This window comes from Ovis canadensis, chromosome 16 (genome assembly GCF_042477335.2).
Source record: "Ovis canadensis isolate MfBH-ARS-UI-01 breed Bighorn chromosome 16, ARS-UI_OviCan_v2, whole genome shotgun sequence".
In the NCBI taxonomy this organism is placed as follows: Eukaryota; Metazoa; Chordata; class Mammalia; order Artiodactyla; family Bovidae; genus Ovis; species Ovis canadensis.
In genome coordinates, this window is record NC_091260.1 from 37,701,208 (window position 1) to 37,715,571 (window position 14,364).

At 40.0% G+C, this 14,364-nt stretch overlaps 1 protein-coding gene across 1 annotated transcript; it reads right to left on the reverse strand.

Annotated features, from left to right (window-relative positions):
• Positions 1–806: 806 nt before the first annotated feature.
• On the reverse strand, positions 807–11,537 carry HSPB3 (heat shock protein family B (small) member 3). Its single transcript, XM_069556556.1, has 2 exons — positions 10,641–11,537; positions 807–1,998 (listed from the first exon to the last, which is right to left on the reverse strand). The coding sequence occupies exon 1, from the start codon at positions 11,099–11,101 to the stop codon at positions 10,652–10,654; it is 450 nt and encodes a 149-aa protein (XP_069412657.1). The 5' UTR covers positions 11,102–11,537; the 3' UTR covers positions 807–1,998; positions 10,641–10,651.
• Positions 11,538–14,364: the final 2,827 nt, after the last annotated feature.

Here is a 14,364-nt window from a genome sequence, read left to right on the forward strand (position 1 = left end):
TGTTAAGTGTGTTTTTCCTTCTCCCCACACTGGGGCCTTGCTTTTACCCCAGTGTTGAAGCATGTGGGGCTTGTGTGCTTACAGAGGTCCAGTGTGCTCTCTGTGTATGTGTCTGTACCTCCTCTCTCACACACAGCCCAAAGTCATGTCTTCTCCCTTGTTGTGGTTGTCCCAGATCTAGTACAAGGTTGTGGCAGAAAGTGAGCAGGGCCTGAGCATTTGCCCTAGCACGACTGGAGACTGCGGCATTGCAGTTGCAGGAACTGAAGCAGCTGTCCCATTGTCAGAAGGCTGGGCGACTTCCGTGGTGCTGTTTGAGTGAGTGGCAGAAAGGCTGCCACGGCTCCACCTGAATCACCTCCCAGGTCACCTCTGCATCTCTAGATTCAGTCTTTTCTCAGGACCCGGCTGTCCTACATCCAGCGTAAAGCTACGGCATGGAACGGGCAGGACTGGAGCATTTACTTAGCTGGAACTGGGGATGGCCATATGTGTTGGGGGCAATCTTTCTTGCAGCCTTGGTTGTTTTCTTCCAGCTTTCTGCCGGTTTCCGGTTAGTTTTCTGTGAGAACTGTTCCACATACAGATATATTTTTGATATGTTTATGGTAGGAGGTGAGCTCCATGTCTACTTATTCCGCCATCTTGACCCCTCTCCACTTTCAGCATTTTGAAACTTAAACTTTGATTCTTCTCTGCATATGATAAGCTTTGGCATATCCATATTATGAAGTACAATACTTCCATTAAAATCACATCCTAAACAAAAACTTTTTGACATAGAGATATCTCCACAAAAAAAAAGGTGAAAATTTTATATACCTTTTCTTAAATTTATTTTTTAATTGGAGGAAGATTGCTTTATAATGTTGTGTTGGTCTCTGCAGCGCAACAGTGTGAATCAGCCATAATTATGCACATATCCCCTCCCTTCTGAGCCTCTCTCCCCTCCCCCCATGTATTCCTTTTGTAACTTGCTTTTCTCCTTAAATTTAGTGAGTATTTTTCCACTTCAGTCAATATTTTTCTGGAAAATGATTTTTATTAGCAGGATAGTATTTTATAACTGGAATAGACTTTAGTTTGCTTAACAAATTTCTTACATTTTCAACATTTCAGATTACAGAATGCCTCACAAATTTTGTATAATTTTATTGTAACAGAGTAACTTCTTTAATTCTTGCTCTTCTACTTCTCAAATTATATTAAGAGCCTTAACATACTCTCTGGCAGAAAGATTGTTCTAATTTATGCTACAAATCAGCAACAAAGAGGTATTGTTTACCATACTAAGCAACACTGAATATCATCATAATTTTAAGCCTTATTGACTAGACAAAATCCCCCCAAAATACAAATATTTCTTCAGTTCAGTTCAGTCCAATCACTCAGTCATGTCTAACTCTTTGCAACTCCATGGACTGCAGCACGCCAGGCTTCCCTGTCCATCACCAACTCCCAGAGCCTACTCAGACTCATATCCATCGCGTTGGTGATGCCATCTAACCATCTCATCCTCTGTCGTCCCCTTCTCCTCCTGCCTTCAATCTTTCCCAGCATCAGGGTCTTTTCCAAAGAGTTGGTTCTTCGCATCAGGTGGCCAAAGTATTGGCGTTTCAGCTTCAGCTTCAGTCCTTCCAATGAATATTCAGGACCGATTTCCTTTAAGAGGGACTGGTTGGATCTCCTTGCAATTTCCTCTTATGTTTCCCTATTTGTTGTTGTCTTTTTGTTCCTCGGGCACAAGAGGCCTTTCTTGTGCCAGAGGAAGAATATATAGGTGAATATGCCATTCACAGTTACGAAGGGACACAAAAAGCATACTTAGCTTGGATTTTTAAAAAATATACAATAAAATGATTATTTACAGAGATGTGGGCAGGGCTGAGGGACCAACAAAATGTTGAGGCACTGTGATATTGGGATTTCTAGTAAGAAACATATATTCCATCTTGGGCTCCATTTCTGTCACAGAGCTTCTAAAATCCTTGGAGTTTCCTAAGCGGAGAGAGAGACAAAAGACATTTTTTTATTATGTTAAGAGTTACCTTTGGAAAGCCCCTAGGTAATCTAAGGATGGGGGTTGGTTGCCAGAATAGCCAATCATGTGGTTAGAGGTTTAGAAAACTTTCAGTCCTCATCCTTGGGAGAGAAAAGGAACTAGAAACTGAATTCAGTTACCTATGGCCAAGGATTTGATCAATCGTGCCTGTGTAATGAAACCTCCATAAAACTCAAAAGGAGGTGGTTCATAGCGTTTCCATGTTGGTGGACAATTCAAGGAGACAGACCCCCAGAGAAAGTGTGAAAACTCCTCCCCATTTCCCCTTATCTTGTCCTATGCGTCTCTTCCATCTGCCTCTTCCTGAGTTTATACTATATATTATAATAAACTAGTGATCTACTAAGTATTAATAAAATGTTTCTCTGAGTTCTCTGAGCCAGTCTAGCAAACTAGTCCAATACAAGAAAGGGGCTATTAAAACTGCCAGTCTATATAGCCGGTTATTAGAAACACAGGTAATAAGCTGGGCTTGCAACTGATGTCTGAAGTTGGGGTTAGAGGAGAAATCTTGTCAGACTGAACCCTTAACTTGTGGGATCTAAGGGTAGATAGTGTCAGAATTGAGATGAATTTTAGGATATCGAGCTGGTATAACAGAATTGCTTGGTGATATGGGGAAAACTCCCACACATCAGAATTGATGCACATTTATAGGCACCCAGAGACCAGTAACAACGGGAAGTCATGACCCCCTTGATCCTAAAGAAACAAGGGAAAGGAAACAAAACTATCAACGTGGGCTGGAGCCAGAGGAGAAAAGGCAGTCTCATCAGAGCGGCTTTCAGAGAGAGGCAATCCCACCTACAACCTGGAATCAAAACAGCAAGAGGCAGGGAATAAAATACTTCAATCTGCCTGTCTTTCCGCAGGCTGCTGTCTGTTGGTGCCTTCAGCTGGGTAAATTCAACTTGAAATCAGAGAGCAGTGCCCTGAGGCCACAGAACAGGGCAGAGAAAGACAAGAAAACAATAGAATAACCAACGCAGTGGATACTTAAGGCATTTTTTTGTTTTTTGTTTTTCTATTTAGTACTTCTATTTTATTTTTACATTCAGTACTTCTAAAATGCATTTGTAATTTTTCTTTTGATTGTACTGTATCATAGGTATAAGCTTTTTATTTAATTTTTTTAGATACCTGTATAGTTATCTTAGGTACATATGCTGTATCATATTCCTATTCATTTTATCAACTGCCATTATCAAACTAAATTTTTACAGTGGGGTTCTTTTCAGTGTTTCCTACTCTGTTCCACTGATTCATTTATTTTTGTGCAGGAACACAGTATTTTCGTTATTGTGGCATGACAGTATGGTTTATCACTATGTAGAGCAGCTCCCAAGTGTTCTTAAGTTCTGATGAAAATTATTAGGAAAAAGTAGCTTTGAAAACTGGGGGGAAATGTCAAATATAAAAACCTTAATTACTCAGCTATGTTTTGAAATGGATACTGCTATGTGATATGTGCAAGTTTTCATTCTCTCCTGTGGAATCTCGATATATATTACTAGATAATAGAAGGAAGTTTTTCTGTTTCATTATATTCATTATTTCGGCATATTTTTTAGATTCCACATACACATGATAATATACAGCATTTTTCCTTCTCTTACTTATTTCAATAAGTACAATATTCACCATGTCCACCCATGCTGCATATTGCAAAATTTCATTCTTTTCTTAATGGCTGATTGGTATCTCACTGTGTATATATACCGCATCTGCTTATCCTCTCATTTGTTGATTGACCCTTAAGTTACTTCCATATCTTTGCTGTTGTAAATAATGCTGCTATGAACATTAGGGTGCGTGCATCTTTTCAAATTAGTGTTTTGTTTTGGTCAAATATATACGCAGAAGTGGAACTGCTGTATCATATGGTAATTCTATTTTTACTTTTTCTGAGGAACATCTGTTTTTCTACAATAGCTACACCAATTGACATTCCCACCAACAGTGGACACATCCTCGCCAACATCTGTTATTTGTGGTCTTTTTGATGAGAAAGTCTCTGACAAGTGTGAGGTGACATTGTTTTGATTTGCATTTTCATGATCTTAGCAGTGTTAATTATCTTTTCATGTGCCTGTTGGTCATCTGTATGTCTTCTTTGGAAAAATATCTATTCAGGTCTTCTGCCCATTTTTAACTGGGTTGTTTGGTTGTTGTGGTTTTTTATGTTGAGTTGCATGAGCTGTTTACACATTTTGAATATTAACCCCTTAATACTTGTACCATTTGCAGATATTTTCTCCCATTCAATAGACTGTCTATTCATTTTGTTGATGATTTCCTTTGCTATGCAAAAGCTTTTACATTTAATTAGGTCCCATTTGTTTATTTTTGCTTTTGTTTCCTTTGCATTAGGAGATTATTCATATATATTCTCAAATAGAAAGTATACACTTATATTATTTTCAAGTATACATAGTGCATTTAAGAAAAATTACTACATACCATGTCATAGGGAAAGTCTCAACAAATTACAAAGAATGGTATTCTAGAAGCCATTTTATATTACGTCAGTATATTTTTTGTATTTGTCCTTGAAGTTAGAAAACACTAATAAACAGGATTTTGTAAATATATACATGCAAATATACATGCTCTTATATAGTAAATAATGCTGAGGAAACAAAAGAAAATAGTTACTTCAAATCATTTATTTAGTTACTTAGAATTCTTCATCTTTCAAATTTAAATACTGTTCTGTTATTTTGTGGAGAACATCTAGCCAACTCAATTGCTAAGACAGAGTTATTTTCAAATTATGTCCAAGCTGTAAATCAGCACATTGAATCAACATTTTAATTCTTGTTTCCAACTAATTATTTGAGAGCCTTTGAAGAGAACAGTGGTTATTATTGAAAAGCCTGTTTTTGTTTAGCTTTAGTTTAGTTGCTAAGTCATGTCCAACTCTTTGTGATTCCACGGACTGTAGCCCACCAGGCTCCTCTGCCTATGGGATTTCCCAGGCAAGAAAACTGGAGTGTGTTGCCATTTCCTTCTCCAGGGGCTCTTCCTGACCCAGGGATCAAACCTGCATCTCTTGCACTGACAGCCGGATTCTTTACCGCTCAGCCACCAGGGAAGCCCATATTTTTGTCAAGCTTGTGTAGATGATTATTAGATATTTTGGATCTTTTTTTACCTGAAGTTGTTGTGTTTTTTAAAAATTCCTCTTCAGATGTGCTAAGACCATTAATAGCAATTTCCAGATAATCACAAGTAGGTGAGAAATAAGCTAAGGGCAGTCAGTGGGATAAAAATCTCCAGTGACTTTTGGACTTCCAGGAGTGGTCCACCATCTTCAGAAAAAGAAAAATCCTGGAGAAGTTTAAGGGGACTTACACTGCACATTAAAAATTAGATCAAAATATGAGGTGATCCAGTGATTAAGATATTATGCCTCCACTACAGGGGGGATGGGTTCTATCCCTGGTCAGGGAACTAAGATCCTGCGTGCCGAGTAGTATGGTCAAAAAATACAAACAAACAAACCCCCAAACAAATATATATATATATATATATAACAAATATAATATACACATTATATAATATATATAAATTATAATACATAATTATAATATATATCATATATATGAGATATATGTCTTTTTCATTAAATCAATTTATATATTATATAAATTATATAATTTATGTATTATACATATAATATATATAAAATATCACCATATATATTATACATATATAATATATATAACATCAGCATATATATTTTATATATGGTAATGTTATAATAATATATATAATATACAATAATATAATAACATATATAACACATAATAATATCATATATAATATATAATATTATATATTAGGTGATATTAGAGTTTAAATTTGAAGTCAGTGTAGATGCTGTGATTCGCCTGACACCCTCTTCCTGCAGTTCTGGGTCTGAGATTGTTGTCAGTACAAACCCTGTGTACCTCCTGGCCTGCCTTCTTTTTTTTGAAGCTTGTCACCTGCCTCCCAAGCCATGCTGCTGCCACCTTTGCCAGAGCCTTTGCTAAACTTCCTTAGGTGGCTGCTGTTCAGGTGGAAGCCCCAAGTCTGCACTTTTCTCCCTGACGGAGTGAGCCCTAACCAGGCTGAGTCATCCTTCTGTCCCCAGAATGGATAAAATGTCACACTGTGTGGCATGGGTCCGATTTTCTGAGCAGTCACTAAGGGGCTGGATGATACAACTCAGAGTTCAGGAGAGTCTACTGCCTGTGAGTTGAAACTTGACTGATGAGATATGGGAAATAGTAGGGAACAGGGCGATTTCCCCTCCTTTATTCCCTGTGGAGTGCTCTAATATTCGATTTTCTCCTGAAGGTCTTCTGCATAAGTTCCAGGTGCCTGGCCAACACCCCTGCCCAGAGGCTGCAGTCTCTTTATAGTCATTGTGAAACAGTGGCCAGCACAGCCACACATCACATCACTTTGTTTCTTGTATTTTCTTCCCTTTTTCTCCCTATTTCCTCACCTTTACCATTCTGGGCTTGCACGTACCAAATTGTATTGCAACTTGAAGGCACCCAAATAGTGTCTCAGGCTCTGTCTTTTTGTAGAAAAGATTTCCTAAAAGCTATAGCAACAGTTTTCACTTTAGTGGAGAGCTGGCGTTTTCCCCTGGCCCCTAGGAGTCACCTTCCACTTTTTTCCACCTTGCTCTCTGCCCTGGGAGGTTGCTGAACTGTATCTACAGGACATCCACACCCTCTGGCTACCAGATAGGTCCAGCCAATAGGATGCCCCAGTAGGAGATTGAAGGGAGAAAAGTATTTATTTTCCTGGTGCCTATGAGGTCACCTTGGCTGACTGTGTCCCTGAAGATGAAAGTCAGAGCTGGAGTTCTCTATCTGACCTTCTTTTTGATTTCTGAGGCCTGCTTCCTCCTCTCACTCCTTTGGACCTAAGGAACCTAAGAGCTCCACACTGCTACCCTCAGGGTAGGGTGCTGCCTTGTGGCTCAAGTCCACCCTGCCCACTCCTCTGTAATTTATCTCTTTATAAATAAATTATTCTAATTTGAATTATTCCAATTTGACAATGCCATCTGCTTCCTGTTGGGATGAGTAATGAGAAGGAATGGTTAAATGATATTATTGTTTATCTGTGTTGGAATTGTGTGTAACCATTACAAATCACTTAATGTTCTCTAGCAAAAGAAAGTAATGCGCTATTTTTTTTCTAATCGCTTAAGAAGTCAAGCAATCAGGGTTCTGGCAAAAGCAAACAAACAAGACCAGTCAGAATTCCATCTCCCGTGTGGATGAAAATAATCAATAAGTAATCTATAATAGGAATAGAAATGATTAAAAAAAATAGAAAGTTTTATTTGAGCCAAAGTGAGGACTATCGCCTGGAAGACAGCCTGTCAGCTCTGAGGAACTGCTGCAGAGACACATGATTGTCACCATAGTTTTATATCTTGTCAGAACCAGGAACATTAAATAAGCCAGGCATTTACTTCTCTAGTGGCTCAGATGGTCAAGAATCTGCCTGTGATGCAGGAGACTCTGGTTCAGTCCCTGGGTTGGGAAGATCCCCTGGAAAAGAGCATGGCAACCCACTCCAATATTTTTGCCTGGAGAATTCAATGCACAGAGAAGCCTGGCCGGCTACAGGCCATAGGTTTGTGGAGAGACAGACACAACTGAAGCAACTTAGCATGCACACGTACTTCAAGGTTACAGAAAAACAGGTCGCATTCACACAGTGAGTCAGTATGGCCTTTGCACCAAGGAAGGGGGTCTTACAACGGAAGGAGGAACAGCATTGGTGTCCCAGGACGGGAATCATTTGCTCTTTATTTTTAACATAGACATTCTTTACTTCTGGTCAATGTGCCCTTTCTTCAATAATTAAAGCAGGTGTAAAACAGGCTGTTTTAGTTAGCAGTTAAAATTCAAGTCAACTCATATATTAGCCAGAATGACTTCCTCATAGCTCAATATGTGAAATTTTCTTTTATCGCCTGAAAGGGTCTTTAATGAAGGAATCATTTATGGGAGAGCAGGCAGAGTAAAGGGAATCAACAGGGAATTGTGAAGTACCAGGAACAAGAAATAGCAGAAGATATCACCATCCCAAGTGTTGAAGGGGCATAAGGAAGAAACAGCGTTGGAATACTGGTGCCTGATACAATTCCACGTCTTGGAAAAGAAACTGTCCCTGCAGACCTCCAGTCCCGGGGAATGCAGGTCCTGCCGGAGCCTCATCTGCAGCAGGCTGGCAGTGGAGAATGAAATGCCCTCCTCTTCCACCCCTCCTGCCCGCCAGCTTCCTCTCTCCAATCTCTGCTCTGCAGTCAGTGCCTCCTATTGGCTGAACCTCGTTGGAAACTAGCATGACACGGCCCATCAGGGTGGGCCTGCTTGGGCTCAGAGTGGGGCTGAGTAGGGCAGAGGATGATCTGGGTTGGTGAGAGGTGGGGAGGGCAACAGACAATAACCAATACGATCAGGATATCAAACCCTTTGCAAACATAATCCTAATTTTGAGAAAAGTGATACATGTATTTATGTATAGGAGAATTCCAAACTATAAATTTAAAGTAGCTAGCTCATGGTAGTAGAGGAATAATAAATGGTTTTTATTTTTTATAGTGCTTGGTATATCTCCCAAATTTTTTTAAAAATGTATTACTTTAAAATTTATCTTAGGAAAAATAAATGCTAATTGAATGATGTGTTTAATTTTAACTTTTAAAGGAAAACATTTCCTATCAGTGGCTCCTCACGTTAAGAACTTCACTTTCTGAAATTTCTCAGAAGATCTCACCTAGAGTAAGATCAAGGCCAACGAGAGGATGTTTGTGTTTCTCAAAGTACTAGCTTGTTTTCACACTATTCTGCCCAATAATAGAAAAGAATAATCTAATATGAGACAAAGGGCATCCCAGTCCTAGTCATATTAGTAGATGTAATCCATTAATTACTATTAACTTTGTTATATAGCAGAGTTGGTCTATGACATTCACTTTGTCAAAGAACAAAATTTGTGATCCTAGAGTTGGATGCACAATCACCAACTTCATATAAACACCTAGCTTCAAAATGCTCTCAATTTAGTTAAACTATAAACCAACATCTCTGTTTTCAAAACGACTTGCATAGCTTCTGATTTATTTTTCTACTGTTGCATACCTCTCGCATCTGCATGTAAACTACAAACAAAGCACCATAGAGAAGCTCGGGTGTTATCAGCAGTCAGCAGCTACGCTGCTGTTTTCCATACCCAGATTCCCCGGCTATTCATAGCATTGTCCTCAGCCTCACATGGGGTCCGGGGTAAAGGCAGTTGCTGCTGCTGCTGCTAAGTCGCTTCAGTCGTGTCTGACTCTGTGCGACCCCATAGACAGCAGCCCACCAGGCTCACATGTCCCTGGGATTCTCCAGGCAAGAACACTGGAGTGGGTTGTCATTTCCTTCTCCAATGCATGAAAGTGAAAAGTGAAAGTGAAGTCACTCAGTCGTGTCCGACTCTTAGCGACCCCATGGACTGCAGCCCACCAGGCTCCTCCATCCATGGGATTTTCCAGGCAAGAGTACTGGAGTGGGGTGCCATTGCCTTCTCCAAAGGCAGCTACTTTCCCCCAAAGAAGTACTTCACATGTAGAGAATGAGATAGCAAATCCTTGGAATGTCACAGACCAGCTGTTGCAGGCAATTGTTCCTAACCACCAATGTCTCAGCCACTTCTTTGGGCCAAAGCAGCAGTTGGGGGAAATAGAAGCAGCCGATGTTCTGTATAAACTCAGACACCCACGTAAGCTGGGCCTCAGAACTTTCATTGCCTGCCAAGCTATTTAAAGCTAAGGATTACGCAGTGAGAACAGATGCAGTGCATTTTGCCATCTTCTGAAATCTAACATTTTAAGTAACATTTAAAGAGCATAGTTTAAATTTTCTTGAATTCAGTCATTGTACTTTTCAAAGTGGTTTCCTAAACTTCATAATAATTTAAGTATGATTTACTACATCTTAATATTTCATAAATATCCACAGAACATACACTGTGCTTTAAAAAATGCTGCAGCTAAGATTCAGCTTAATATATTTCAGATCCAATTTTCCAGTACTATATTTTAACCTTCATATTCTATATTTACAAAGCTACGCTATACTAAAATACACTGAAAAGAAAAGCTTATTAAGCGAAGGCGATCACAGCTCTTTTTAGCAATATAAAACACTTTCATAAAATGGATAAGAATTTCTTAAATTGGTATAGCTCTTTTGCCATCAACTGTTACAAATGCAAGCTTCTCTGGCATTGTTGAAGTAAGGAAGAAATAATTCTGAGTCGTTTCTACTATCAGAGGACAATCTCCTAAACTGTCAATGTTTCAGGTGTTAAGAACAGCATCAACCTGAGCTGTAGGAACATATTTAACAACTTTCCTTTCGGAATAAAAATAACAAAGACAACCTCAACATACCAGGAATTATGTCTGTGTTTTTAATCTTCATAAAAATCATTTCAAACGTGGGTAATATACACATTCCCGTGATACCATGGGCTAAACTAAAATCTTCCTCTCGACGTATGAACAGACACTAACCCGACACGATGTCACTTGGTCCCAGCCGAATCCTTTACTTCCACCACCAGAATTCCATCGTGACAGAGGATCGCCGACAAATCTTTGGTTTCAATGCCGTCGGGCAGTTTATACTGTCGGGTGAAGCTTCTGGAGATAAAACCATGCTCATCCATTCTGGTTCCATGTTGAGCTTTTATCAGCAGCCAGCCCTCGAAGGTCTGAATGATGATATCTTCAGGGAGGAATTGGACCACGTCCAGCAGGACCTGGAAGCGGGATTCGCCTCTCTGGGGCGGCATCTCAGCGGCGTCCACTGGAGGAGCCTGGGCCGCCCTGGCCTTCCCCAGGTCCACCGTGGTTGGCCCGGGCAGTGCATATAAAGCGTGATCCAGCCTGCAGTCTTCCAGACCTCGAGCTTCGAACTCCTGCTCGTATCGCACTGGAGTCTCGATGAGGTGCCTCAGGATGATTTTTGCCATAGTGGAAGCAAAGCCGGCATCCAGCAGCGTCCTCCCCGTCCGACGTCCGCGTGGAGCTTCGCCGCTGCCTTCCAACTGGATTATCAGAGGAGAGCTGCTCTTCGCTTATAACTCCGCGCAGACGCAACTCTTTAATTAGACCTGAATCACAGTGCCGCACGCTCCCTCTTGTCTTTTCGCTCCTGCTGACAATGAACAGCTATTTATAGGGTGTGTTTCGAAGTTGCTTTTAGCACACAGCCTGCTCGAGCTGCCGAGTCAAGGATTGCCCTTACATTCTCAGTTATCCTTGGCAAGTGTGTCGGCCTCGCTTACCCAGAGAGAAAAAGAGAGTCAGAAACAATATTTGAGAAATATCTGAGTGCTCTGTCTTTGTGAACTACAGTGAACTGAGGGATCAGAACAACCTAGAGATGAGCACTTATCTTGGATAAACTAAGTCTGCACTAATCCTAGTCTCCAGGCACAAAGTCAGGGGGAGGTGACTTGAGCTTTAAATTGACTAGGAATCAATTACACACACACAGGCCCATTAAAATCTCAAACATTCAACAAGCCCTCAGCCCTCTGTCCTATACATTTACTTTCATTTCATCCTTTAATCTTCTATCCTTAAGTGACATCTGAGCCAGGCCATCTGGGTTTCTTAAATTTGACTCATGAAAAATGAGATCAAATGACTGAGCCAGACAATGATGTCCAACCTCAGATGGGGTTGGAAAGGCATAGAACAGAGAATTTTAGTAAGGAAAATAGAGCTCCAGGGCAGAGAAAAAGCTTAAAGCTTTTTGACTATTTGATACTAAAGCCCAGAAAACTAAGGATTAATCTAGTAGTGGCTCTGCTGTTGAAATGGCAAAAATAAATAACATAACTCTTAACTGTAACCCCTTTAACATTAAATTTAGATTGAAAAAGAATGAGGTAACTCTTTATCCACTGCTATGGCAAGATATCCAAGACATGTTAAGTACAAAAGGAAAGTCCAGGACAGCATATAATGTGCTGTATTTGTCTTTTATCTTAAGTAGGCATTTGCTTCTGAAATAGAATCTGAAAGTTATGTCATGGGGAACAGAAGTTGCCTCCTGGGATGGTAGCAGAGTGATCAGAAGGCAGGGGCTAGAGGGAGACTTGCCTATCACTATAAACACATTTGTGCTTTTAACTTTTATACTGTGTTTGTAATGAACATACACACAAGAGGGTTTAAAATATAGAAAACTTCCTCTCCATAGAGGTTAGTATTCTCTAGAATAGGTAGACTCCAGAATACCTTTCCTTAAAACACATGTCCATTTTCTTAGAATTAAAAATAAATCTAACTAGTTTTTAGTTTTAGTTTTTTATGGTAAAAAATCTGCCTGCAATGCCAGAGACCCAGATTTGATCCCTGGGTTGGGAGGATCCTCTGGAAAAGGGAATGCCAACCTTTTCCAATATTCTTGCCTTGGAGATCATGGACAGAGGAGCCTGTGGGCTATCGTTCATGGGATCACAAAAAATTAGACATGACTGAGTGACTAACACTTTCACTTTCACTTAGGAAAGTCTAAAAAATTAAAAACTAAAAAACAAAATTTTAAATTTTTTAAATTTTAAAAATTAAAAATTAGAAAACAGAAGGGAACAATTTCCTTTAGCTCTTTTATAATACCCTAAAACTCTGAGTGGATTGGTATATAGTTTAAAATATGCCTTAATTATGCTGTTCACACACAGCTTTTTTGACTTGCATTTTGCAGGTTGATGACTCTTAATGGAAAAATGTATTCTTTGAAATCTTTAATGTCCTCTGACTCACAAAATATTGAGAGATGTTTTCATTGATGCTGCTCTGAGTGGTAAGTCAAAAACAGAACTCACTACCAGTGGCAGGAAATATATACGGTACTAAGGATTTGGCTTTAAATTGCTGGAAAGAGTCATAGCAAAATTGAGAAGAAAGTATATAGATTTTCTATATATCCCCTGCCCCCACACATACATAGCATCTCCCATGGTCAGCATCCCCACCAGAGGGTACACTTGTTATGAGAAGTGAACCTACATTAATAACATTGTTTACATTAGGTTTCACTCTTTGCGTTGCACATTCTGTGAATTTGCCCAAAGGTATAATCACGTGTATCCACCAAAACTGTATTATACAGAGTTGTTTCACTGCCCTAAAAATCCTCTGAGCTCCATCTACTCACCTCCCCTCCTCCCAACCTTTGTTCTGAAAAACTGCTGTAAAAAATAAGCCTGTGTATTTGCTGTGCTGGGTCTTCATTGCTGCCCTCCAGCTTTCTCTAGCCTTGAGCGAGGGCTGCTCCCAGAGGTGGCTTCTCTTTCGTGGAGCGTGGGCTCTAGAGTGCGGGCTCAGGAGTTGCGGCACATGGGCTCATTGCCCCAAGGCATGTGTAATCTTCCTGGACCGCGATCAAACTCATGTCCCCTGCATTGGCAGGTGGATTCCCAACCATGGGATCACCAGGGAAGGCCAAAAAAAAAAAAAAAAAAATCGATTAAAAAAACTAAAACTTCTCTAAAAAAATAAATACTAGAAAGATGCTGGTAGGGTGGACAGAGAAAAACATAGCCAAATTATGGGTTATTGCCTTAAGGATCTCTAAAATTAGTGAGGAGGACTAGATATGAGTGATGTTTCCATGTTGCTTGTATGACTGAGTTGCTGAGGTTTAAAGGGAGTAGTCACATTTCTGGAGCAAACACCCAAGCCTTCTACTTCTGCTGTTTCCCCAAACTGCCCTTTGACCCTAATCCTGCGCCTTCTATCCTCCTCTAGGCTTCTGTTCAACCACTTACCCCTTTCTTGATGTTCTCTAGTCTCTCACTCTCCACAGGCCTCTTTCCATCAGCATAAAGTCAGTTGTACCTCATCTTTTTAAACCAAAACAAGCCCTTATGTCACCCCCTAGCTAATTATTCCCCTCCCAGCCCAGCTCCTTGAATTTGCAGCCTGTGTTCAATGATAACTCTTTATGCTATTGCAAAATAACTCTGCCCTGGACTGATGTCAAAGTCAGCCTTATTGCCAAATCTATACTTTAACTTCCTTAACCTCTTGAGCGTTTGACATAAGCCTCTCAGCAGGAAAGAATGTGAACTATTTTTGTCCTAGCCCTGTCGAGAGAACAACTAGAGTTTTCTCTTATCCTATTCCATGCATTCTCAGTGGAGGTGATATCACCCTTAAGGGGGCAAAAGTTGGTTCTTATGGAGCAAATCAATCAAACAAAAAATTCATGTTATCTAAG

What these genes read in the sequence shown, in the direction of transcription:
- HSPB3 (XM_069556556.1), bottom strand. Translation starts at nt 11,101, where the DNA reads ATGGCAAAAATCATCCTGAGGCACCTCATCGAGACTCCAGTGCGATAC.